Source organism: Chlorocebus sabaeus, chromosome 24 (genome assembly GCF_047675955.1).
Source record: "Chlorocebus sabaeus isolate Y175 chromosome 24, mChlSab1.0.hap1, whole genome shotgun sequence".
In the NCBI taxonomy this organism is placed as follows: Eukaryota; Metazoa; Chordata; class Mammalia; order Primates; family Cercopithecidae; genus Chlorocebus; species Chlorocebus sabaeus.
This window is the reverse complement of record NC_132927.1, coordinates 1,085,861-1,113,702: the sequence shown is the minus strand read 5'-3', so window position 1 is coordinate 1,113,702 and position 27,842 is coordinate 1,085,861. Positions and strand designations below refer to the sequence as shown.

At 39.1% G+C, this 27,842-nt stretch overlaps 1 protein-coding gene across 6 annotated transcripts in view; it reads left to right on the top strand.

Annotated features, from left to right (window-relative positions):
• STXBP6 (syntaxin binding protein 6) overlaps positions 1–27,842 on the top strand; it is a 255,205-nt gene that overhangs the window by 185,094 nt on the left and 42,269 nt on the right. For 5 of the 6 annotated variants that reach the window (XM_007986356.3, XM_073010863.1, XM_007986357.3 and 2 more), the window contains 2 exons: positions 19,266–19,396; positions 20,214–20,379. In XM_007986356.3, coding sequence (XP_007984547.1) covers positions 19,266–19,396; positions 20,214–20,379 — 297 coding nt within the window. Of the gene's footprint in view, positions 1–14,958; positions 15,179–19,265; positions 19,397–20,213; positions 20,380–27,842 lie in introns of those variants that run through there. The other variant, XM_073010861.1, reaches the window with a different exon arrangement.

The following is a 27,842-nucleotide window of genomic DNA, read 5'->3' as shown; positions in this document are numbered from 1 at the left end:
CCAATTACCAATTTTAGGCTCTTGACTTACATTTTAAAATTAAGTGAACCTCGGCCTGCAGCTGAATTGCTAATGGATAGCAGATCTCAAGGGAAGTAGATTCTCAGTGTTCTCTCTCAGGAACATCGTTCCCACAGTTTAAGCAGAAACACAAGTACATCATCGTTGCTTCTATGTCAAACCCCTTGTGCTGCCCCACACTAATGTGAGTTATAACTATGGGTGTCCTTGCAAAAAGAGGAAGGAGATTGAGGGCAAACACGTGTTGTCAGAGCCTGGGCAGGGGCACTGGAATAATTTCCTTTTCAAGAAAATAATAGTGCCTTTGTGTTGAGGCCAGGAAACAAGACAAGGAAGTTGGGAGTTGTGCTTTTCAATATAAATATGTATTTAACAAGATTACTTCCTAAACATTAAGTTTGAGCATAGAGTATCCAGGATTCTTGGCCAGGATATGAGTTGTCTTAAGATTCATCCCAGGTCAAGCCATTCTAAAAGAAATCAGCTGCTCTCTGGCTGATTTTATTTCTGTACCTGTAAGGCGGGCCTTCCCCGGTTAGTAGGGTTCCCCTTTTTAGTTATGGAAGCACAAGGGTAGTTTCAGAGTTAAATGAGATCTGCCTTGCTTCTCTTTTCCTTGATCCTTATCAGCCCTACCCATCCTTCCAGCCACAGCCCAAATGACAGTGCTTTCATGAAGAAGCTGCCCTACATCCACCAAAAACCCACCTCTCGCCCTACCCCTCCACTCCGTTTGGTGTTATACACTTGTAGCGATAAGAAATGCACGTTGCCATATTTATCATATCCTGCTGCTGTTTCAGCGCTTAGGGACTTGTCATTTCTCTTCTGAAATGTGAACCCCCTGATGAATATGACTGCGCTTCAAACACCTTGTACCTATTAACACCCCTCAACTCATTTCCCCTTCTTCCACCCTTACCCCTTTGTGTCACTTTTCCTTCAGTATGCACACAGTAAATATTTTTTGATGAATGTTATTTGTGCCGTCAGAATTTTCCAGAAGAATAGTCACACTGCTTTATGATTCAAGTGTTGGCAGTTTTAATTCCTCTTAAGTGAAATAGAAAATTTACATAAATGTCTCATATTCGGCTATGATTCGCTCCAGGGGAATTTAGGAAAGTTATGAGCATAACATCTTTCCACTCCCAACAGAATAGCTTTCTCATAGCATGAAGCTCCTTCCTGCCAAGAGTCCTCCCCTTGCTACCCCCACCCCAACAGTTCATCTGGCAATCTCTTTAAGAATCTCAAATGAGTCCAAAAACAATGCCTGGACATAAAGAGTTGAAGATTCTCTGTGTGTTGGATGTTTTAAAATGAATAGACATTATACATTTTCAGCTTTTATGTAAAGATCAATCATACTATTTTTATCCATAAAATAGTGTTCTGTTTCTTATTTTTATCAGTGAGACCTCCAGGCTTGAGAGAAGGGCATCACAGCATGCAAGATGCACTTCTGTGACTCATAGAATTGTAGAAGGTCAAAACTAGAAGGCGCTCTTAGGGTCTTTCTCATCTGGTTTTGTCCTACAAATGATGAAATTGATACCCAGACAGGAAAAGACACATGTCTGAAATGTCCATGGACAGGTAGGCAGAATGGGCACAGGGGCCCCAGCCTCCTGACTCCTGGTCCAGGGCTTTCTCTCTGATGCTTCCTCCCTGTTAGAGTTGTTGCTGTTATTCAGTTAGCTGCAGTCAGTGCTAATGGGTACAAGGGTCATTCCCCATGTAGAGCAGCTTCCTTTGCAGAAGGGATTGCTTAGTTTCTAGGCCAAATCCTGTGCTGTTTTGACCCATGATGGAGCAGGTGAGGAATGATAGGGTGATTTGGTAGTAGAAACATTGGCTTCCACTGGAGAGCCATTTAATGAGTATGTTCCCACTGACAGGGAGTCAGGAAGGAGCGTCCCCTTCCTCTCAGGAGACAGCCGGTCGATGTGTAATTCTTTGAAAGAGCCACTATATAGTTCTGGGACCCCTGCAAAGGAACCTTGTCTAAGACTCCCAGCAGGAAACATTTTGTGTATTCTCACATAAATTTCCTTTTACTTTGTTGTCTCAGCAAACAACTTTTTTCTCATATCTGAAAAAGTCACTTAATTAGCTTTATTCTTTAAATTACGATGACCTTCCACCTGTGACAGTGCATGGACCATCCTAGCTTTCTGCTTGGCTTTACGCTTTGGTGAACAAAGCTTGTTTACATTTGGGAGTGATTTGGATTCTGGCTGTGTTTCTCCAGAGCCTTTCAAGGATAGTGGCTGAGACGGCATGGATGGGATGGAGCCTATAGCATAATGAGGTCTGTACCTGTGGGTGGAACTAGGGCAAGGGGCTTTCAACACTCCTCTTCTGAACATACCTGAGCAACACTTTATGGAAATGTTGACTGGAAATGGAGGCTAGTAGTATAATGAGTCCCATAATACAAATGTGAAATTAGGGCATAAGCACTGGACATCAGAATCCGAGTGACTATCCCTCTCATCTCCCTTGTCCTTAGCTTTAATAGGGATGCCCTCCCCACAACACTCTGCCCTCAATTCAGACAACTGGCCAGAACATATTCCTTGTACCCTCAAAAGGAGGAGAGAGGGAATGAGAAATTTTCCAAGGAGAAAGCAAGTGGTTTTTTCTTCCTCCATCTCTTAAAAATTGCCATTACTTAAAATTTGGAAGTTCCCATTTGGAATGCTCAGTGAATACTAACTTTAGTTTGTGGTACTACAAATGCTTCCCTTATCTCATTTATAGGGCAGCAGAATTGACAATGAAGGGCTTTTGTACATGCACACCAGCAAAAGAAGGCACTTGTCTATCCAAGGTGGGCACAGTGGTCTATGCATTGTTATACACATTATCTTAGGAAAAGAGTGTGCACAGGAGTTCAGGCAGACACAGCAAGCTTCAGTTACGCTTGGACACTGTTCCTATGTTCTTCTCCTACACCCTCATTGTTCCCGTCAGTCAGAGAAGAATGAACCAGGGTGCGGACTTTCATCTGCAAAATGAATCTCCTTACAAAGGAGTCCTCAGGAAAAGGGAGAAAGTTAGTGGTTGTTGTCTAACACTAAGGCGGAAAAACAAATGTCGCACACAGAAGGCAGTGACCGTTCCCGTACTTCCTTCTATGGGGACACCACAGTGGCTTGAGTCCAGAGATAGAAGTCACTGTTTTCATTGTTCATTTCTTAGAATCCCAAACCAATCACATCATAACCATTTCCACTCCACCTTTTACTTGGTTGCCTCTGGAAATGTGGCTTTTTCACCATTCACTGGGACATGTGAGAGTGACTATTCTGTGTGTTCATTTCTCTCCCCTGAGGGATTCAGTTTCTTCTCTTTCTCTGAGTCTTTCTTCAGAACTTGCCTTCCTCTGAAAACTGTCCTGGCTCTTCTGGCTTGTTGAACCCTCTGTTGGCCCTGAACTACCATTTCTTGCTTGAATTTTTTTTTTTTTTCCATCTAAATGTAAGCTGAAAACCCTTGAGAAGAAGGGACTATATTCTATTTTGCCTAGAATACCAAACTACTAATAAACAAGATCCTACTGCAGGGTTATCAGGGGATACATTCTTATTCGAGGGAGGCTTATGCATTCTGAATTTAGGATTTTTTATAAATTCATGACGAGTTTGGCTGAAGCTTCCCTTTGCACCACCTGTAGGGCAAAAATACTTCCCAAGCAAATGAATAGAATGAATAAGATATGTACAAAAACAGCTTAACCTATTAAATTAAAAATAAAAAGCAACCTAGCAGTTTAGGCCCAACCACTTGCTTGCAAATAGCATGTTTCCTTTATGGTTCTGAATTCGATTCAGTACAACAAAGTCCCAGAGTGAATGTTACAGAGAAAAATTAAAAACGTTTTGGGAAAGGCAAGAAGCGTGAGCTGGATTGCTGAGGAAAGCCATGTGGCAGAGGGAGGATCTAGACTTGGCCTGTGAAGGACGGACACACGTTAGATTTGGAGGAGGTGGCTGTGAAGGCATCCCAGGCTAAGAAGCCACAGGCAGCGCAGTGTGCTGATGGGAGGAGCTATGACATGTGCCGGGTCCTGGAAGGAGTTGGCCACTTCAGCGGGGTCCAGCCTCTAATGGAGTTTGGTCATGGAGGTGTGGAATTGAAGGTGAGGCTGAATAAGTGAGGACCAGCCAGACATTGTGTATTTGGGCACAGTTATGAGGATCCATTACATTGCATTACTTAGAGAATCAAACCTTTATTTTTCTAGAAATAAGTTCTATAATTTAGACTTGAACTATCAAGACTTCTGAGTAATTTTACCCATCAGGATAACATCTTCTACAAGTGACAAGACAATTGACAGCAGTTATAAGGACTCACAGCCAAGCCATTTGCACAGAGTTCTAACTATAAGGATTAAGGATGATGGCCTGTGGTCAAGAGGGCAGCCTTTGCACTGCCACTGGGTGGACCCTGGCATCTCCCTACTCTCATTGACATCCTTGACCTCTTTAGCAGAGACATATAGGAGAGAGGCATTCATTCTATCCTTGTAACAGCATCACACCCTGAAATGGCCTTTGTTAGTCACTGTGTCAGTCACTTCCTCTAAGACTGCTTAGAATTGGCATGATTTTGCCAGCGCTTAGGGTTTTGTGTGATGGCCTATGTGTCTGCGCTATACAGGATCTCAAGTGCCTTGGAACTCCAAAATGTGCATGCCTAGCATTGTATGTTATCACTGATTTCAGGTATGAAGTCACAGCAGCTGAGAAAAGATTCAATAAAAAGACACTTGGAGAACTGTGGCCAGTTATCTTATTTGTAATTCCTGATTTGCCAATGTAAGTTTGCATTGCCAGGCTCAAATGCATTTGTCTTTCATCCTTTTTTTTTTTTTTTTTTTTGTATTTTATTTTGCATTTTACTCCTCAATGCTTATCCTCTGAGACCCATTTGGATTTCTTATTCATACTAGAGTGTGTCTAGGAATCTGCTGATTTGCTAATAGACTGAAATTTCTGTTTGAAAAAGTAAGTCTTCATGGGAATTTTGGCACAGTTTAGTTTCTCTGTTTGTTTGTTTAATATTGTTAGTTCCTGAAAAATTTTCCTTCTTTATAGAAGTGCTGGTACTGCTTAGTGCTAAGGTATGCAGGAGGCCTGACAAAGGCTAATTAAGAAATTAGTCTGTTGGCCGTGGAGATCTGGGCCCATGGAGTCAGATGGAGGCACCAGATTGTTAGTAAAGACTCTCAAGTAGATGCATTGCTTTTGTGGCCTCACACATCCCAGAGAGGCAGATGCTTATAAAGTTACTAGCTCTGATGAGTCAGGTGAATGTTTTGATCCATGGTCCCAGGCAATGATATTTGAGTTTAGGTTATGGGAAGACATCAGAGTTCCTGAGTTAGTGATCGTCACATTTGGAAAATGTGCTCCATTCTTCTCACAAGCCATCCAGGCACCATCCAGTAGTGGGCCATGGCTTGAAAGCAGCAATGTCGAGCAGACGGTCCTTGCTCTGGAGAGGAGAGATTTTATCATTTGCTTCTGCAGGTAGTAAATATTCAGCTGGTTGCTGCTTTGTGAGTGTTCTTGTGACCTTTGCCCCTGACAGCATCCTCTGGCACATTCCTAATGTACAGCTTGATGAAGCAAGACCTACAGCACATATTTATGGAAGTTACTCTTTCTTGATGGGAGTTATTCAAGCCATGGCAACTGCCGGTTACACCTGCCAACAGACTTCACACAACACCTTTCATCTTTTAATCTTTTTTCCCCCGTGCCATCTTCCTACTTCCAACAACCTATCACCCAATATTAATAGTGTTCGTTTAATGGATATACTCACTATTGATGTTTACCGTGTGCAAAGAATTCTGCTAAACACCTCGCTCTACTTTGATTGGGAATGGGAGCTGGAGAAGGCATAGAAGTAGAAGCCATGCCTCTCCAGTGTGAAATTCTTTAGTGAAGAAAGGAAATAGCTTTTTCTGCCTTAAGCAGTTTAAAATGGGCGTCCTGCTATATGAAAATAGTGAAAAAAGAACATAATGGGATGCAAAATATTGGTGTGGCTTCTAGAGAAAAAAAAAAAAAAACATGTTTCAAATGTCAATTACATTTTTCTCTGATCTCTTTAAGTATGTGGCCAAAGAATGAGCCTATAAAGCACCATGGCAGATAACAAGATGGCCATGAGCATGTAGCATCATAGTTTTTAAAAATTCAGGCATACTCAAATAGCCGTACTGACCAGTCCAACTCTGAATGTGAACTTGTTGTGTTTCACATTTTTGTGATGTGTTTTTAAACCATTCCACTTAGATCTGAAAGGGGACATGGAGAGCTCAGCTAGGGTCAATGGAGGACCACACAGGTGGTGGTGATGGGGTAGGGAGTCTATTTAGGAAGACTAAATGAACCAGGACAATTTGAACATGAAGAAAACTGGAGACCGTTTAAATGACAGATTTCAAGAGTATGAAAATATAAGCAAATGCAAATGGCTGTAGTCATAACCTGAAAGAAGAGTTTCTTGTCACACTTTTTAAATATTAGGATGGGTTGTAAATTATTTTTATGAGAGTAAAAAAAAAAACACTGGAATAATGTATCTTAGAAGGTAACATGCCCAAAGGTAACATGTGGAGTGGAGAATAAACATTTTGAGATATCTTCCCACTCTATAACTCTGTATTACCTTGATTACATAGGCAGAAGTACAAAGTGTACATGTAAAATCGGTTAAGTGAACTTTAATTATGTCAAATTGGTGTAATAGGCTGAACAGAACTTTAGCTTGTACATTAAAAGAATGCAAAACATTGCTTTTGAAGGAGCCAATAGAAGTTATAATTCGTAGCGTTTTGTTGATCTAAGGACTTCACATATTTGGCCCCTCGTTAAGTACAGCTTTAAACCTAGTATAGGTTACCTTCCAATGCAAAGTTGATGATTTCTGCCTCAAATTTCAGTCAAAGTAAACTGAGGTTTTAGTTCCAAAATAATTTTATGCAAAGGGCTTGAAAATTCAAAATTAGCAGGTCTGCTTACTGGCATGCATGATACTTTGATAAATTTATTCTCTGCCTAACACAAACCATACTATACATAATGGTTGTTCCTGTTACTCATTTTTTTAATATAATGCCCTTACCTTCACAGTGGAAAACAGTGACATCCAGTAAAACTAAGGAACCATACTTCATAGTGTACACACCAAAAAGTTGGATAAGCACTGAGCTATATCCCTGAACCCCATGGAACAAAGTTTAGGGACCACTTTTAGTATTTATTGAGAGCAACAGCTTCTCTCTGTCATAGAGTAATGGCTCAATCTGGTGACTGTTCTCTTTAGACTGGCTTTATCAGAATAATCTCTACTTTAGGCCGTAAGTCTGAGGGAGGGGACGATACCATGGGACAGGTAGATGGAAGTGTGCGGACATCATAACAGCCGACTTTTGAGAAGAGCAAGTGTTTTGGTAGTTGTGGCTCATCTCCTTAAAACAGTTTGTCCTCCAATTATGTTGCGATTTAGGCACAAAGTATCAGTGGAGAATTGAATAGAGAAAGCTGAGCATATCACCACTTATCCAGCACCAGAGAGTCAGGTATTTTATTTCTTTTGTTCTGAATCTTCATCAAGGCTGTGCTCTGGAAAGACCCCCCAGGGATTTTCCTTAGGAAGAAATCATTTACCACAAGTGGCATCATTTATTTTAGGAATGATTCATAGGCTGCCACATAAATACTAATGATGTGCATAACAATCTGTTTCACCTTGGTATCTGCACAGAAGTCACAGAGATGCCGGCTTTCTGTATGAGAGAAGCTGCTCTTTACCACATAGCGTGATTTGGTAGTCAGGTGTGCCTGCTTATTCTTTTTTTGTTTCCCCATATTGCCTTAAATGACCCTGGATTTAAAAAAAAAAAAAAAAGAGAGAGAGAGAGAGATAGCCAAAAAAGATAGTGGGGCGGGTGAAATATTGCTAATCACAGTCACCAGTACATACAGCAAATAGATGGTTATTTCTGATCAGAATGGAGATATGTCATGTGATGCATATTTGAGTTAAAACTCTCAATGGGGCACCCTACCACGTACCTGCAGAATGCAAAGACATAGTCTTGCATTTTCAGGTTATTTACAGTCTGATAGCACTGCAGGTAAATAAAAATACAAAGAATTATATTTATTTTCCTGACATGTACAAAATGTGATGTTCAATAAACAGTGGCCTCCAATTCATTAGGCATTGAGGTACGAACATGCCTGGGACTTGGTGACTGACCTTGAAGATTTTGGTCTGGAGAGTCAACTGCAATGAAGAGTGGGTTACACTATCCCTTTTCTCTCTGTTTTTACTACTACCATCTGGTCTAAGCTACGGGTAGCACCTCTCTCCTGGGCTATTGAGGTAGAAGTTCCAGAAGGGTTTCCCTGCTTTCATACCCATTCCTGCCATGACCTCTTTGACCTGCAGCAGTTGGAGAACATTTTTTAAAATGCAGGTCACATCTTTGACTCTCCTGCTTTGTGTTTACAAAGCCTTGTTCACCAGTCTCCATAATCTGTGCTTGCTTTCCTCTCTGACTCCATGTATAGATATACCACAGTTTATCCGTTTTCCTGCTGAGGGACGTTTGGGTTGTTTCCAGTGTTTGGCTATGACAAATAAATCTGCTCTGAACATTTGTATACAAGCCAACGCTTGGTATCCTTAGTATTTTTAATTTAATTTTTAATAATAGGTGTGTAATATCTTATTGTGGTTTTAATTTGCATCTCCCTGATGACTAGTAATGTTGAACATCCTTTAATGTGCTTATTTTCCATCCACACCTTCTTTAGTGAAGTATCATTTGTTGAAAAGACTGTCCTTTCTCCATAGCATTGCCTTTTCACTTTTGCTTACTGATTTAGCTTTCTTTTATTGAATTTTGAGAGTTTCTAAATGTATATTCCTGATACAAGATTTTTGTTGTTGTTTGTTTGTGTGTGTTCAGACAGAGTCTCACTCTGTCTCCCAAGCTGGAGTGCAGTGGCATGATCTCAGCTCACTGCAACCTCTGCCTCCTGGGCTCAAGCAATCCTCCTACCTCAGCCTCCTGAGTAGCTGGAACTATAAGCATGTGCCACCACACCCAGCTGGTTCCTGTATTTTTTGTAGAGACAGGGTTTCACCATGTTGCCTGGGCTGGTCTCAAGCTCCTGAGCTCAAGCAATCTGCCCACCTCAGCCTCCCAAAGTACTGGGATTATAGGCATGAGCAACTATGCCCAGCAGATACAAGTTTATCAGATATGATTTGCAAATATGTTCTCACAGTTTGTGGCTTGTCTTTTAATTTTCTTAAAGAGTGTGAGTTTTTCATGAAGTCCTACTTATTAACTTTGTCTTTCATAAATTGTACTTTTAGTGTTACATATAGGAAATCTTTGCTGTAACCCAAGGTCATAGTGATTTTCTTCTTTGTTTTCTTCTAAAAGTGTTGTAATTTTAGGCCTTTACATTTAGATATATCATCCATTTCGATTTATTTTTTGTGTATAGTACAAAGTATGAAATGAAGTTCCTCTGTGTACATGTGGATATCCAGTTGTTCCGGTACCATTTGTTGAAAAGACTGTCCTTTCTCCATAGCATTGCCTTTTCACTTTTATTGAAAACCAGTTTTCCACATATGTACAGGGCTTTCCAGCCTCTCCATTCTGTTCCATTGATCTATGTGTCTGTCATGATGCTAGTATTACATTGTCCTGATTAGTTTAGTGTCTTGATCCATTTGTGCTTCTTGTGACACAATACCTGAGACTAGGCAATTATCAACCACAGACATTTTTTCACACAGTCCTGGAGGTGCTGATCAAGATCAAGACACTGGCAGGTTTAGTATCTGCTCAGAGCCCAGTCTGTGTTTCCAAGATAGTGCCTTGATGCTGCATCCTCCAGAGAGATGAATGCTGTGTCCTCATATGGCAGAAGGGCAAAAGGGCCAAGCTAGTTCCCAGGTCCCTTTTAGAAGGCACTAAATTCATTCGTGAGGTTGGAGCTCTCATGGCCCGATCTCTTTCTCAAGGGCCCACCTCTCAATACTTTTGCAATGGGGATTAGGTTTTAACATGAATTTTGCAGAGTACATAACCATCAACCATATTACATTTAGTTTTACAAGTCTTATAATCAGATAGTGTAAGTCTTCCAACGTTTTTTTCCCATAGTTGTTTTCGCTCTTCTAGCCTTTTGAACTTCCATATGAGTTTTATAATTAATGTGTCATATTCTATTAAAAAAAAGAAAGCCCACTGGAATTTTGATTGAGATAGCATCAAATCTATAGATTTATCCATTACAACTGTGACTCTCTTGTTATTTTAGTGGTTTCATTTCGTTATTTTAGAGTTTATAGCCTATATCTTTAGCATACTCTACCTTCAGGTAATATGCTACTTCATGTATAGTGTGAGAACTGCCCAATAGTTCACTTTCATTTCTCCCATCCCAAATTTTGCTACTGTTGCTATACATTTTACTTTTTCATATTTTATAAACTCAATACTATATCATCTTCATACCACATTTGTTGTACAGGACTAGAGCATTGCTTGTCTACGGCTAATTATTCCTCACTAATGAAGCGGGACTTTTCTGTGTATTCTACTCAGTGCCCCAGGAATCTTGAGGTTTTAACAGTCTGGATGATAGAAACAGGCACTATAGCCAGCCCTGTGTGAGCGTGGAGTACTGTATCCTCTATTCATTTTGAGTGATTATTTTTTAAACCTCAGGTAGTTTCCTCACAAACATGTGATGGGAATCACTCATTTGAATTGTCATGGGCAAATCTCTGCAGATTTCTAGACTTTTGTCTGTGTCTGTCTTCTCTAGTACTCTGTCTTAAGAATTTTAGCCACCTTGATATCCCTGGGTTCTCAGCACTCACTTCAACTCAGGGAATCTGCCAGTCTCTTCGTGGGTTATTCCTCCCTGCACCACAGCCTAGAAACTCTCTCAAAGCAGTAAACTAGAACAATTGTAGGGCTCACCTTATTCATTTCCCATCTCTCATGGGTCACTATGCTTCATTGCTTGATATACAACACCTTAAAAACCATTGCTTCATATATTTTGTCCATTTTTGGTTACTTCAGGTAGGAGGGTAGACATAGCACTTATCTGGATTGGATGTAGCCACAGGATTAGAATTGTTGGGTCATAAAATATGTACATGTTTAGCTTTAGTAGATACTGCCTAGAGTTTTAAAAATTAAAAATTAAAATAATTTTTTAAATTAAAATAAATTCAGCTAATTTTAATTTTAGATAATTTTTATAATGTCGTTGATCTTGGTTTTAACCCGAGTGTGTTGCTGGATTTTACTCCCCAGTCGAACACAGTAGAGAGAGAAGGTGGCAGGTTCTTAGTGATACCATGCACTTTTTTTAGAAGTTCGGTGCTGTATCCCTTCATTTACAATGTATGATTAAAAATACTGAGGAAGGGATGGTGGTGGTGGTGAGGAGGGAGGAGAGCCAAGAGAGCAGATAAATCTGCCTTTGCTTGACTGATAGTGGTAATTATATTTCACAGCTTGTGCTTGCCAAGTAATAGCAGCTTTGATTTTTCCAAAAACCTAGTGATATTATATGTTTAGTATCTAGTCCATTTAAAAATTCTCTGTGTGTTACTCTTTCTCCTTCAAATTTGAGTCCCTTTCTTTCCCTTTGGAATGGCCTTCTCACATTAGAGGAGATCCACATGCTCATGACATCCTTCCATGGTTCTTTTAAACCTAATCTATGTGTTGAAAGAGGATGCTCAGCAGCAGGTGCGTGGTGTCCGGGAGCATAGTCACAGGCCCTTCCCTCACCTGCTTCCTTAGCTGCAGAAACGCTTCCATCTCTTCTCCTTGTAAAGGGTTTCTTAGTTCTAAGACTGCTTTTTAGCCACTTTTCTAGGTAAAATATGCATTGAATTTCTACCATGTATGACATTTTCCTGAAGAGAATTGCTGTTTGCCCTATACTTTTCAGTATATAATGGATAATGTTAAAGGAAAGCATAACATTAATCTCTTTTTCGAGTTTTTATTTTCAGCCTTTGAGCTTCTTGTGGAGAAACTTAATACATTCTTGAGTCAAGTGGCTGCTTCTTTGAAGCCTTTGTTTTTTGATACTCTGTAAATCTCGCCTAAGAATAGACCAAAAATGATGTTTACATCTGTTACTAGAATTGAGGAAGTAAGAACAGAATAAGACTTTATGACTGTAGTTAACCCCTTCCATTATCCTCCTTGTTTAATACCATAGGTGGAATTGGATTTAATCCCTTTCAGAAACCATCATTTGTCACAACTCTGGGCATTTACTGTCTTGCTCTGACGTGTTTGTTTGTTTCACAGTTATATTACACGAAACAGACATGTTATATAAACTTTCCATATAAAATATAACTATTAGTTTGCAGTAACTAATATTAACTAGGTTTTATAATTCATCATATGTGTTCCCCTTATCCAAAATGCATGCAAATTTATTTTCTCTGCAGGTCTATGGAGAAATGTCTAAGGAAGTTAAAAAATCAAACACATTGGGAAACCTCAAGTTGTTGAGTCTCCCTGAAATCAGATTTTCAGGAAGCTCGAAACAAACAGAATCCCTTAAGAGAGATGCTGCTAGAATAAGGATTGGAGGAAAGAGATTGTTGTAAGAGGTTTTAACCCCTAAATTCCTCTCTTCTAGTCTTTGATATTTCTATAATTTCTTGGTTATTAACATTTTCTTTACTCTTACTTGTAGTTCTTGGGATAATCCTCTTTTCTAGTAAGAAAATGTTCAAATTCCTTAAAACTGTGGCTGAATTTTGAAACTAAACAATTGAAACTGAAGTAAGTTCATGGTTTCTTGTGGGCACAAGAACTCTTCTTCCTTTTGTAGAGGAGCCATCAAAGGCATCAAAAGCAGCCACCTGACTCAAGAATATATTAAATTCTCCACAAGAAGCTCAAAGGCCAAAAATTAAAACTTAAAAAAAAAACTTTCATTCCCTCACTGATTTATACATGCATACCTCAGTTAGTACTCTGTATCCATTATAATACAGCCGTATCATGGTCCTAGTCTGGGGAGGGCAGTGGGGAATTCAAGCCTTCCAGAGGTTAAGGTTCCTAATTTTAAGGTTAAAATGTAATAGTCCAGGACTACCTGTCATTTACTTGAAAAAGAAAGTATCCTTTCAAAATAAAAATCTACATATTTTTACATTTAATAAAATTATCAACAGAATAAAGAAGGTTTAAAATTAAAAGGGACTAGATTTTAAAAGTACTAACTAGATCTCATGTGGCATTAAAATTGCACATTCCAAAAGTAATGCCACTTCCTTGTTGGCATGTGGAAGCATTAAAACCAGCTAGTACCACCTGCAAAGTTGGTGTAGGGCAAGCACTTGCTCTGTTATTTGCATAGTTGCTAACTACTCTGGACATAGTGTTGTACCTTCATATTAAAGCAGCCTTCCTATAGAATATTTTAGCAAGATGTTTTTTATTTTTCTCCTTCTACTGAAAGACTTACCCAAACTGCTTTACAAAGGAAGACATTTTCATAAAGTGGTTCCTTTTTGGCAGCCCTTTTGGAGAAATTTCCTAGACTTTCCATTGTCTTTTCTTCCACTTGTGGAGATGAGAATGTGGTATATAGTTGGATACCTAGGAACTAGTGATACTAAGGAACTAGTGATTCAAAATCAGGAAACTTCTGTCTGGAAAACTTTTTTCTTTGTGAATATCTCTTCAGTAGACTGAGGAAATCTGCTTCCCAAAGCCCTATGTACTGATTTTATTGTTTCCTTCCACCTTTGGAGTTAATGGAACAGGAACTGTTTAAGGGCATCCTACATTTTTCCCCAGTGGCTTGGTGCACATGACTGAAGTACCACCGTTTATGTTGTTGCTGTTCTTTTGAAAAACAAAAAAGAAACAGACCTTCCTTAAAACATACAGATTTAGGTCGGGCATGGTGCCTCAACCTGTAATCCTAACATTCTGGGAGGACAAGGTGGGAGGATCACTGGAGCCCAGGAGTTTGAGACCAGCCTGGATAACATAGACCCCTATCTCTGCCAAAACTTTAAAAATTAGCGGGATGTAGTGGCACATATCTGTTGTAGTCCCAGCTAGTTGGGAGGCTGATGAGGGAAGATCGCTTGAGCCCAGGAGACGGAGGCTGCACTAAGTCATCACTGCAACTGCTGCACTCCAGCATAGGCAACAGAGCAAGACCTGTCTTGAAAACAAAACAGAACAAAAAACGTGCAGATTTAAGAATCCCATGTCAGACCCCTTTGGGTCCAATTGGGAATCTGGCCAGAGAGCCAGATTCTAAGATGGGAAGGAAGAAACAGAAGGAGAAGGGGAGGGCCCCAGAGACAAACTTTTGACCATTTCAAAAGTTGGTCTGGTTTGCAACTCTGGGTTACATAGCCTGCAGGGTCTAAACATTTGTTATGTCCCCAAATTATAACACACTGAGAAATAGTATGAGAAGCGAAAGATCAGTCCTGTGTGGAGAGCACCATGCTCCATTTCCCACTAACTACAACAGGGAGGATGTTTCCCTGTTCTGAAAGCATTTAAGGTAACAAACTAGATATTTTTGCTTTTATGCTTTATAAACATTCAGCCATCTTGCCTGATAGAATTGCTGACGCAGCAGCCTCAGACCTGATATTTGTTTCTCATGGATATTGTGAAATCCACCTAGAATTATCATACATTAGAGCTTTGGAAGAGCAGTAAGGAAACTAGCTTCAAATAATTATTTCTCACCTTGGCCACACAGCCTGTTCTGTCACCACAGCAGCACCAAGAAGCCACACTCAGTTACTTCCTGAACCCTCATTTCAGAAGCTTGCTTTTTCCTTTTCCCTTAGTCACCTCTGGCACAGTCACACAGCAGCCCTGATAAGATTCTGTGTGAATACTGCCTTTTTTTGCCTCCAGATTATTTATTTTTCATCAGCACTCTTGTTGAAATCAAAATGTCTGGTGGTTAGACTCCAGCAGAGCAGAGAGCTGAAGCATACCACAAAACACGGACCTTCGCTTAACTGTAAGGTCAAAATAGGCTGGGCGTGATGAAAGTTTAAGGCATCTTAGGTATGTAGGTGTGGTAAATTCTGCTTTTTCACCACCCTGAACATCAAACTATAGCTCTTGGGGGTGGAATTTGTTTTTCTTTTGCTCCTTTTCTTTCTTTCTCTTTCTTTCTTTCTTTCCTTTCTTTTTGAGAAATGGCTACATAAAGTTATGAAGTAATTCAAGTTCAATGTGTATAGTAAATGTATAAAAATGTGTAAAAAGATGTTATTCAGCCATCTCGAATATGAGCTAGTTGAGGATGTAGAGGTGGTATATACTGATTGTTTCCTTTAAAATAATATTTTAAGGATATTTATTTTTAGCTACCCTAAGCATCAAAACTATAGCTTTTGGGGGTGCAATCTGTTTTTCTTTCACCACTTTTCTTTTTTTCTTTCTTTTTTACTTTTTGAGAAATGGCCACATAAAGTTATAAAATAATTCAGGTTCAATATGTATAGTAAATATATAAAGATGTGTAAAAAGATGTTATTCAGCTATCTCAAATATGAGATAGCTGAGGATGTAGAAGTGGTATATACAGATTGTTTCCTTTAAAATAATATTTTAAGGCTATTTATTTTAAATAGATAATTTATCTCTTAGGCCAAACTGATTTTCCTTTTTGGAATAGTTGAGGGATTATGCTATTTATTTTAAATAGATAATTTGTTTCTTAGGCCAAACTGGTTTTCCTTTTTGGAATAGTTGGGGGATTATGCTGTGAATAATGAGAGTGTAGGTGTAAGAGTATGGCTTTTTGGAAAAAGTGGTCTTTCAGCCACTGGACCTTGAAACAGGGGGTCTGCCTTGAATCTTGGCCGGGTATGAGCTCTTCTCCCATTTCACATAACACACAAGTGACTTGTCTTTCTGTCTTTCCTCATTGGTCTTTGTTCCCTCTTCTACCAGTTCTACTTTTCTGACTTGTTGCAAGACCAAGTTTGATATGACATGGTCTTTGTTATTGACTGGCTTATGGGTTTTTAATTAAATAGAATTTTCATATTGGGCACAGGCAAGGTCACTGGTCTCCACCATTTGAGTATAGCAAGTTTTTGAATTTTGCTTTTATAAAATGTCTCATGGAAGGGCCATTTTTAAAAAGAGCTCGTTAGACCATTCGTTCATGAGACAGAGATGTTACTCCACTTGAGTAGTGATGGCAGTGATATTCTGGATATTCGGGACGTAATAGTTTGTGTCACTGCTTCTTAACCAAAGCTGAAATGTAGTAGCAAGTCTACACGAAAGCCAAAGAGGAGGCATGAGCTATGAAAACCATGTTGTTTTTTCAGAGCTAACAGCAAAGCGGCCTGAATTTGGTTGCCCCCATGCTTCTGCCTGCCTCCAATACCAGTGCAGGAAGTTGGAGAATCGGCTACTTCTGAGTGGTCTGCAGTATTACTTGGAAGTCATGCCCACGATGTTCCTTTAAATGCTTCTGTGTTGGTCTCTTCCTTGTGAATGTTGAAGGCATAACAGAAATTCCCTGGTTATCTGACCTTTAAAGTTATCCAAAATAATGACTTTGGGAACCTCTAGCGTGCAGCTCTATGATATTACTGATCCAGATAATTTGGTCGCATTTTCCAGGGTGTGCTGTCAATTAGCTTTCCTTTGGAAGGAGAAGGTAAATCACTGTTTTTCACTAGACATCTGGATTTTGTGTGACTGGCATGTTTTTTTAATCAGCTCTTGACCCCCAAAACAACAAAACATGAAATAGTTAAAACATGTTTTCTTCAAGTACGTACTCAAAAAGTCTGGCAATGGGGTGTGTGTGTGCAAGTGTTTTGATTTCAGAAGGGGAACGTCTTAATTTACCTCTATACAATGTGTATATAATAATATAATTTTAAGACACCTGCTTCAAAATAGAAACTAGGATGCTGGAGATAATAACCATAAACAAAAATTAAACCAAACCGGGCTCAGCGCCCAGGAAAACTAGCCAGACTCCAAGAACTGGGCGAGGAGTAAACTAATGGGGGAGAAAAGGCAGGAATGGATAGACTTACAACTGCCTCCATTAAAAAAGACTGCTCTGCAGTGTGATCACTGTGGAGGAATTCCATGGGGTCATTTGTCATAATAGTTGGGGTTCCTGCATGCCTCATTTCAATGACAAGCTTTCAGTGGAACTTACCTTCCTTAGATGGGAATCTTAAAACATGCCCGCAATATACAGTGATCTCGAGTTGTGTTTAAGCTTTTAAAATGCTGTAAATTACTTGGAAACAAATGGGCCAGAAGTAAAAATAGGAGCTCATAACAACTTTAAAGTTAGAAAGAAAGCCTTCATGTTGCTCAGGCTTAAATGTTGTATGATTTACATAAACACAGGAGGAAATTCTCTTTGTGTGTTTAGGGGTGTGTGTCTAATACAGGAACCCATGTTTTCCTGTTATTGAAAAGCCTTCTTTAATCTTTTAAGCACATTTTAAGACCTGTCTGTATTCCAGGTGTATTGTTTTCTTTAACATTAAAACGTAAGAGCAGATCACAGTCATCAGAGAAACCTATTAGGTCTCCCATTTGTGTCATAGGAGACACAAAAAATAAATGAATCAAATTAAATGGATAGACAGAGTCCTAGGCAGACTGGTAATACTGCCTGAATTCAGTTAGAGGGAATGGTTGTTCCTCTTTGTGAACAGAAGACTGTAAAAATTCATCTGATTGTGGGTGTTAAGGGGATGATGACTTTTTAATCATAAAAGTAAATGTAATTGGTATGAAATATTCAGAAGTTTTTAGCAAATCTAACTGAAATAATGGGTGATAAACCGAAACATTATTTGAAGTTAAAAACAAATCTTCACTAAATTATGGTTGGAAGCAGAGAGAGTAGATAGTACTCAGGCCATAAAGGTGGTCTTCAGTACTGGGAAAGTAGGGTTCTCACTAGATCTAAAGGCAGTGGCCACCTTTCCTTTGTCTCTGCTCTCCTGCTTTAATGACCACAGACAATGAGCTGCAATAAGCTATGGAATGCATGAACTGTAGAGTCTTCCTGCTCACCAATGGTGATTGGAGTAGGTGCTTTCTGTCCTTCATCCCTTAAGAATTCTTTTTGCCATCTGTTGAGCATCTGCATAGTTATTGGAAAGTGTGGAATCTGTCGGGTGATTTGAAACAAGGAACGAATATGCTGCAGATGCATAGTCTTCAGCAAGTCAGTAATTAGGATCATCTTCATTATAGCCAATAATGATTTCTACTTTCCGTAGTTCCTTTCTATTTAATTTGCTAATTCCTACAGCCAGGGTTCAGGAGAAGCTTTTAGGAAATCCCTTTAAAGACCATTAATTACTTCCTACCCTTGAGTCTCCAAGTCACAAAGTAGGTAGGTGTAGAAATATTCAGAGTGCCTCTCCTAGTGCCTGATGCGTGACATCAGTCTGAGAGGTGATGCTGTCTGTCTTTAGCACAGAAAGGCTTAGGGGGAGAACTCGCTAAGGCTGAGAGGAGAAACTGTCCTTTTCCTACAGGTGTGGAGGTGTGCCCAGAACACCAGATTCAATCATAATTAGATGTAAACTAGATACAAACTGAACAATATTAGAGAGCCAAATAGTTTGGGAATTTTTTGAGTGAGGTATTACTCCTCATCACTGAAGCCTAAGATGTTTACACTGGACTATAAAACTAGAAATAAACTTTGCAGTTCTCTAGGGAAGCCAATTACCTTCATTTCCTTTAAAATTCAACCTTTCCCAGTGAACCCTACCTCATGCCTGTCAGTACTGTATGCTTCTTTTCCTGCAAGCTGTAATTGTGCACTTGTAGCCTCCATTGAAGGTGCTTGGTGTTATTCACTTAAGTCATTTTCAGTTTGAATGGATAAAGACATAAATGAAGCAGCCCTTACAATTACAATTATATTGTAAACTGCTTCAGAGTGAAGATTATAACATCTATTTCCTTTACGTTCACCCCTGACCAAAGGCACACATACTTATTCATATTCCCTCCTTTCCCCCTCCGCCTTCTCTCTGTTATTGTGCATATACACAGTAGGTGTCATGTAGAAACAGCACTGAATGTGGAAACAAACCACCAACTTGCAGGTGCACTAATCTGAGTGATCTTTCCTTGGCAGTGACAAACAAGAAACCCACACAGGCGTCCATTACAAAGGTCAAACAGTTTGAAGGCTCCACATCATTTGTTCGGAGATCACAGTGGATGCTCGAGCAGCTTCGCCAGGTTAATGGTATCGATCCTAATGGGGTGAGTGAATTGTCCGATGCTGAGCAAAGGCATTCTTTTCACAAGATGACTCTCTGATTGACCTTGGTAGTGGTGGTGGTGGTTTGAATCACTCTTAAGAAGGCTATTTCTCTATTTCAATTATGGGATTAAAACTTTTGGATACATAGTCCTTTCTTAAGTGAAATTATAAATCTTTTCATCATGTTTAATAGAGGAACCTAAGAGAATGCATAATGAAGATATGTGATCTCCGGTAACATTGATCAGCAAGTACAAAGTTCAGTATGAAGTAAATGAATGGTGTCTTTCAGTATGTATTGTGATTCCCTTGCTTTTAATCGGAGAAACATTTTCTGACATAGTTATCTATTCAAAGTACATTCCCGTTGCTCTCACACACACCTCACAAAATGCTAATAATGAAGAATAATAAAATATAAATTGTTACTATAGACTAAAATAGCGAGAGGGAATCTTCCTACCAAAGTTTAGGGGCCAGATTAATATAGGTCATTGCTGAGAACCTAAAGGAATCCCTTTTCCAGGAAATTGGGAAGATAATACATGATCTGAATTCTGACATTTGTCAGTGTTTAGTTAGGCTATCTCAACTTGTGTGATACTAGTTTCCTAGGAACGTGTATCAATACTGTAAGATTTGGGGTTTGCTTCATAAACAGAGAAACGCAGACTCTCCATACACTTGGATAAAGATGAGCCTTATGATTGCGATCAAAGTCTTTGTTTTAGCCTTTATAAATCTTTTGACAGGAGTAATCTAGAAACAGCAGTTTTTCTAGATTGAGATGAGTAGTTATTTCATTGTCTTTTCCAGGATTCGGCAGAGTTTGATTTGTTGTTTGAAAATGCTTTTGACCAATGGGTAGCCAGCACAGCGTCAGAAAAATGCACCTTCTTCCAGATCCTCCACCATACCTGCCAGAGGTACCTCACGGACAGGAAGCCGGAGTTTATTAACTGCCAATCCAAAATTATGGGAGGTGAGTGGACATTTGTGTGACCTTAGTCACCCTGTTTCTTTAGGCTCACTTTTACTTAAGAAGTTAGGAGTTCAGCAGCGTAATTAAAGACAAAAACAAGAGAAGAATCAATATGCTTAGAGCTAGACAGCACGAGAACCATTCCAGGGAGTTTATTGTATGATAAATTTAGACACAAACGTATGTTTTCACTCTTGTCCAAAAGCTGGTCTGTTTTAGAATTAGCCTTCTAGTTCTTACCTTCACTTAGCTAAGATTATTTGTATAATGAGAACAAAACTGTTCCTTTATTAGAAAAATCTTTTAGTTTGGTTTCTTTACTACCTTTTCTATAATTTCATTGCAGAACACTATTTTCTGGGTTGCCTTTTCCTATTTTCTCTCAAGATGTTTTACAAATATTAATATAAAAATTCCAACAGATGCTTCCCCTTTCTTTCAAATAGCAACTTGTGTTTATTCCCTGAATGGCATACAGAGCTGAGTTAAGATGAGTATAGTAAGCCACTGTAAAGGGGTGAGTACCAGCACTGGCAACATAATGAGAAATGTTTAGAGGGTGCTTAGCACATTTTTTAGGTGGCATTTCTTTTTAGAGAATTGAAACTGTGCGAAAAATGTAAAAGTCTCGACAGCTCTGTGAGTTGGGGAAGAGTGTTTATATCATTGGTCTTTTCACTGATCTATTCCCTTGGTTTTGAAAGACTGTTTTAAAAAATGCACCAGCTTTGCCTTAATCAAATGTTAAATGAAGATCACATTAAATACATCACATCTTCTCCTTGGGCTGTATATATGTTTCATATGAACATACAGCAGAATCCATTACTCTCTCCTAGCAACTGACACACATACTGTCATTTTGCCATTAGTTACTAGAAGTTATATAGAACAGTTAGTATCCAATTCTTTGGTATTATCCACTGAGGTGTTGGCATTCCTTTTAAGTAGGAAGTTGCTTACATCATAAGAACCTTGAAAGGCCTTTCTTAGGTATTTATGCAGCTTATTTTATTATAATTTCTCTGTTTAATGCCAGGAAAATACAAGAGGTGATGAATGGTGTATATTTTGTCAAGGGACCACATCCTATGGTACGAAAGCGAAAAATATTAGACATAGATGTTTAAAGGAAAGGGAATTTCAAACACTGACCTATTTGGAAAATATAGTGAGATATAGCTCTGTATCACGTCCGTGCCACCAGTGCTCTTAAAATGACTCCTGCTTTGAAAGTCTAGCCGTAACAGACTTGGCAGAAGGTTGAAGCACACCAGGCTTAGGACCACAGATGGCCACATTTTCAGTGAATGAAGAGTTGGCCAGGAAATCCCAGGTTTCCCTCATTCTTCGTTAGGTGGAGTTTGCTCTGCTAGCCTAGAATCACATTTGTTTCTTAATCTTCAGTTCCTGCTATGAAGCATTTTTCTCATCCATGTCCATATGGTCAGTAGCTTGCATGGCTAGCATGTAAGCACAGACTCTCTTCTCAAAATAATGTGACGTTATGGATTTGAAATTTCTGTTGCTCTTGGAGAAACATTCCCCTCAAGCATTCCACTTCCTCATGTTCCATCCTGGGCAGTGTGGCTAGAAATAGACCCAGTGCCATAGAAACTACTGCACTTCCTCAGAATGGAAATGTGGATGGAAGCAAAAGGGCCACACACTTACTGTCCTTGCAAGGGAAACGAGGTACCTCCGTTAAGGGATAAGGTTAGGGATAGCTTTGCTGACTCTTCCTCTTCCTCCCTTAACAGACTGTCCTAGGCAGTCTCCCTGCTCTGTTACCCCTAAAGGTCTCATTTCTTCTCTAGGAACAGGCTTTTTCTTTCATTCATTCAATTACTGTTCATTATCCAGTCATACAGTAATGAGGACTAAGAACCTACTACATGCTAGTCACTGTGCTACATCCTGAATATAGAGAATAGTTCTATATTTGGTCCCTTAATAGACCCTAATTGCCACTACTCAAATCCCAGACCGATAGATCTCTAATTTATTCTTCCTTTGCCTTCCTGAATATCCTCAGACCTTCCCACACAGCCCCACCACACTGCTTTTGTCCATCATTGACCCAGCCCTTCAGCTTTCTTTCATTGCCTTGTGAACCCCAAATCATGCAGAGTTGAGATGGGAACTCATATGTCCAATGTTAAATTGTTGGTATGTGTATTTAGGCAAGCCAAATAAGGGTTTCCTGTAGTAAGAAAAAATTACAATAAGTTAATGAAACCAAGTGCCAGAAATGCCTTTGCCTTGTGTGACTGTAGGTGTCTCTCAGCTGCTCTAGACTTCAGTTTTCCCAGGTGTCATGTGTAGAGGTTAGACTAGATGCTATATAAAATCTCAGTTCCATCATTTTGAAAGTCTGTAATTCCTAAATTATAGTTTTATTGTGTAGGGTAATTGCTTCTTATCTAAAAAATCAATTAAAGATTTAGTGCAATTAAATATTGACAAGTCCTGGATTACTAAGGAAGGCACAAAAAGGTTTAAATTAAGCATATAGTAATTCGTTGGCAGCACATATAACCTTAATGAATGCAGCATGTCTTAAACAGTTGTTTATCCTCGATAATAGTTGTGCCAAGATACCCTAATAAATTAGTATGCTGATTAGTCTTCTTTTCTGCCAGTTATCACACTTCTGAGACTTCAAAATTCGGTGCTTCTGGGGCCACTACATTCTGACCTCTTTAACTTTCAGATATCTTCCACATCTTTAGGATATGAAATCTGTTGCCAATTTCTCAGTATCTTTTGGTCTCTCCCTATAGTATGGGCCACAAGTCCTAGACACAATTGTTTCTTATACCATGAAATAGGATAGTTTATGATTTTAAAGAACTAATATAGGTGTTAGTATGCTGCCTAACACCAGATTCTGTACACATGTTATCTAATTTAATTTTTATAGCAGACTTTGGAAATATACTTTATCAACTCCATTTTATAGAGAAGGAAACAGAATCAGAGAGATCAAATAGCTTGCCAAGGGTCATATAACTAGTAAGTAGTAGAGATAAGATGCCAGTGCAGGCCCACTCATTGGCTCCTTAAGGCCACTGAGTGACATGCTCCAGGAAACACCATTGACATTGTCTTTGTTATGAATGGCGCCCTCTAGAGTTGTACATGAATTGCTGGGAATATTTTAGCCAGTACATTCCTGGGTATTAAAAAGGGAGGTGGGAGAAAACCCGCCTATATGGATAGTTTTAACTTTTTTCCTAGTTTTGTCCCAGGAAAATATTTAAGATAATTCTTAAGCTATTTTTTTCATCCTAAGAACAATTGAATCATCAAGTGCCTTTAAAATCATCTTGCTTTTTGTTTTTTGTGTTTGTCCACCAGAACTTCAATAGAGGAAATAGATGAAAGCACTGGGAAGACAGTGTAGCCCTAGCCACCTACAGGGCCTCTCAGGTACTCTATTCAACCTAAAAAATGAAAAGGGTCAGAATCTAGATTAAAGAGAGTTTAAATGCAAAAGTTGAGGACAAGCCCACTCAAGAAGCACAGATTCCTAACAATGGAAGTCAGTGTTACAGAGCATAGAAGTCTGAGATTGCTTATGTAGACAAAGCCTGGGGAATTTTAGCAGAATTTCAGCATCTTTCTGTGTAAGGCTTAATACGTAGTCACAATGACCTGATTAGTTCAGATGGTCCTTCTCTTTTGAGAAAGGTACATTTAACATTCCATTGCAGTTACTGCAGATGTAACTGTCATGGAGTCCCTGTTCAGGGAACCATCTAGTCTGAGTTAGGTCAGGAGATAGGTCAGGACAATAAAGAAGGCAGTTAATCTCTAACAAAGATTTGTGATTGGAAGGTAGAGGTCCGATCTCTGGTCTCGCAGTCATTTACAGAACAAAAACAGTGAGGAAGAGAGTTAAGCTATAATCTAAGAAGTAGAATTGCAAAGCATGCTGTATGACTCAGATCACAGCCATATCTCTCTCAAGGCTTGAAGTGTTTTGGGGGTTCCAACAGCTTTTAAATTGTATTTATTTTCACATCTGTATCTGGTCCAACCCTGTCATTGGGAAAACTGAGGCCCAGCCATTTTGAATGACTTTGTCAAGGCCAGGGACTATGCAACAACCTACAGAGACTGAAGGCAGAGGTGTAGAGCCAGGTCTGCTGCTGACATGTGACATAGCCTCATGAGTGACAGGGGTCCCTGAAAGTAAAGTCTTAGGTTCATATGGTTTGGATGTACTTCTGAGATGGTAGCTTTCATTTTCTCTGTGTTTACTGTAAACAGAAATGATGTTATACTGTTATATGTGTGATGACACATTTGTACTTCAAAGGTGCCTCAAAGGAGTTAATAACGTGTTATTAGACTCCAGAGGAGGGAATTGCTTTCAGATAATTCATTTTGAAGAGACGTAGTCTGCCCCAAATAGATGGTCAGTTTAGATAATGGGTATGCCACATTAGGTCAAGGTCCCAAGGAAGACTTTGTTACTTTACTTACATCAGTATTCTTTAAATGTGAGCACATCCCACATGGCTCCCACGTTGCTAGTTCATTTGTGTTGACCAATTTAGAATGATTGCTGTTGGCCTAGTATTCATATGCCTGATACTATGAACTGTAGAAATCTTGGTGATACTGGCAATTTCCGTGTTAGAACCACAAAGGAGGTTCTTTACAAACCCATTTCCTTTTTCATTAAGAGGTATAAATTATTTGCAAGAAAAAAAATAGTTTATTCTTCAAGATAAGCATAAACTGAAGCATATCCAAGCCTTTTTCATGAACTCTGAGGCTGAATACCCTAGCTAACTCATTCAGTTCCCTCTTAACTATTTCACCTGTTGTGTATCATCCTTCAGTGATTCCACAAGCATTTACTCGGCACTATGTAAATGTGCTAAGCTAGCTGTGGAGCTCCAACCACACAGTAGGCACCTTCACCAGCTTGACTTACTTTCTGAACATATCAGATGTAAATAGGTATGAAACATTGCCACGACAGCAAGGGGATGGGTGAGCTGGAGGTTAAAGGATGGTTAGCAGTTATACAGACAAGGGCAGGATGAAATTAGCTCTCTCTTATTGCAACAGTTAATCCAGACAATTTTATTTCAATGTTAGCTATATTCAGAATTTAAATGTGGCAGATTGTTTTTTCACAAAACAGGCTATTTTGAAGTGCCATATATTTTCATCATCAAAGGGTGTTTCTTAAGCATTACGCTTCTATGCACAGCCCTTCAGATGACAGTATAAAGCCCAGACTTCAGAGCGCTATTAGAATTCTAGGGACACAGATGTCTCTGATGTCACCTTCATACCAGGCTGGCCCTCGCTTGCCCCTGCTGATTGGTATGCTAAAGGAAACCCAGTGGCTTTACTCTGGATTCCCCCAGGATAGGATAGAATCTCAGGATTCAATCACAGTGTGACTTTGTTTGTTCTTTTCTTCCAAACAATACAAAGTCACCCCTAGGTGAGGTGTGCAACTATTTCACCTTGTACGTGTCCCAGGCATGCAAAAAAAAGTGATTGATGTGGTCATTCTTAATCCTGGTATATTAATATAGTACTTTAAAGGAATCTATAACATTTACCATGATTTTTATGTTATTTTTCCTTCTGTTTTAACTCTGTCAATGAATAAAGACTTTGGAGTGTGAACCTCACACTCCTATGCGTGCTCCAACCAGGGGTGCATTGTAATGAATTGTTTGTTTCTCAAGAATAAAGTTGTGTATAATTTTTCCCCTAGAGCTCAAACTTCAATATCCTTGGGGGATGCACACACGCATATTAGAGATTATAATTCACAGAGATGAGTTGTATTAAAACCACCATATGGTTGCTTCTTGATGCCTGAATGTAGACACAGAGCAGCAGAGGAGGCCGGGCTTCTTAGCTGATTCACTGTTGTGACAGTGCAGTGAAATAGTTCCTTAAATCAACAGGAGTCCATGGCATAGTTCCTCCAGTGACTATTTTTGTTGCCCTTGGGAAAATAATAAACTTCAATTTCCTCCAGCAAGTACAAATGAGAAAAATGATTCATGAGAAACTAGCCCCAGATCCCACAGCTATTAAGAGAGAGAGCTGGTGTTTCAGTCAAGACCTGCTACTTAGTCCCCATCTATTAAATGGAGACCGTGACTTCCAAGTTCCCTTAATAAGCACAAGTCTTCTTTTCTTTATGTCAATTCAGCTAAAGAGAAGAGGGGATGACACCAATTTAACAAGATCTTTGGGTGAATTCAGTTGAAAATTATGTTAGAAAGTTCTCCGTAAATTATGTTACATAGTTATATTAATCATGTACACACACAGACTTAGCCACTCTTCCATCACTCCATCCTCCTCATTGCAGCCAATATATCTTTTCCTAGACAACGTGATATTTCATTTAAGACTTGCCTTAAATGAGAGTTCTTTCGGAGAGAGAAAGAAATTAAGACTAGAAACAAAATAAAAGCATCAATAAAAACAACAGTACAAATATTTAAAGCATAGAATCAGAAAAACCCAGTTTGGGAGTTTTGTATTTTTATTATTGGGATCCCAACAGTGTACCCACTGCATCAAACACAAATGTTTTTATAGTCCTATGTGACCCATCGAAGTAACTATCTGATATTGGCTGAGCACTATTAGGGACATGACATTCTAGGAGAAACTGTGAGATGTTTTTGGATAGGAATCTTTCATGTATTTTTTAAGTTGAGGATGACATTATTAGTCTTTATGTTTTGTATGTGTGTGTTTTCTCATATTTCCTCATTCAGCCACTCAACCTCATCTTGTTCCCAGAGAGGTACTTGTATTTTAAGTGAAAAAGTTGGAAATAACTAAGGATTACTTCCTTAGGTTCCATCCAGTTCTGTGTGTGATATAAATGACTAGAAACTAAAGAAAAATGGGTCACAGATGCAATTTTTTTTCATTGCTCATTGGCTGTAAGCTACACTGAAATTCATGCTGTGAAACAGCTGGTGGGTTATGGTTAGTCATCCTGAGCTAGGAGTGGCTTTGTGCATTAAAATGCTTTTGAATCATATCTCTTCATCAAAATTTTCTACCAAACCAAGACTATGTAAAGGTACTTCCAAAATACCATTTTTGGCTGGACAAGGATTGTAAACATGTTTTGTCTATGCCATGGTTAAATAACCTGCAGTAGATAAGAGCCATTCCTATTTTCAGAATCAACCAGAAGACATAAATATACAACTTGGTCTAGAAGAAAAGAGCATAGACTGGATTCACTTACCCTACTTACCTTTCTCTTTGATGGCATCACTCATTAGCTATGTAACTTCGTCTGAGCTGCTTAAGTTATACTCAGCCTCTCTGTGCTCTTCTATGTCATGGATAGCAACATATACCTTGAAGGGATGGCATGAGGATTAAAGTAAATTATAAAGGGTTAAATCAAATGGGATTTTTGAAAAATGCCAGTACATGCCTAAATATTC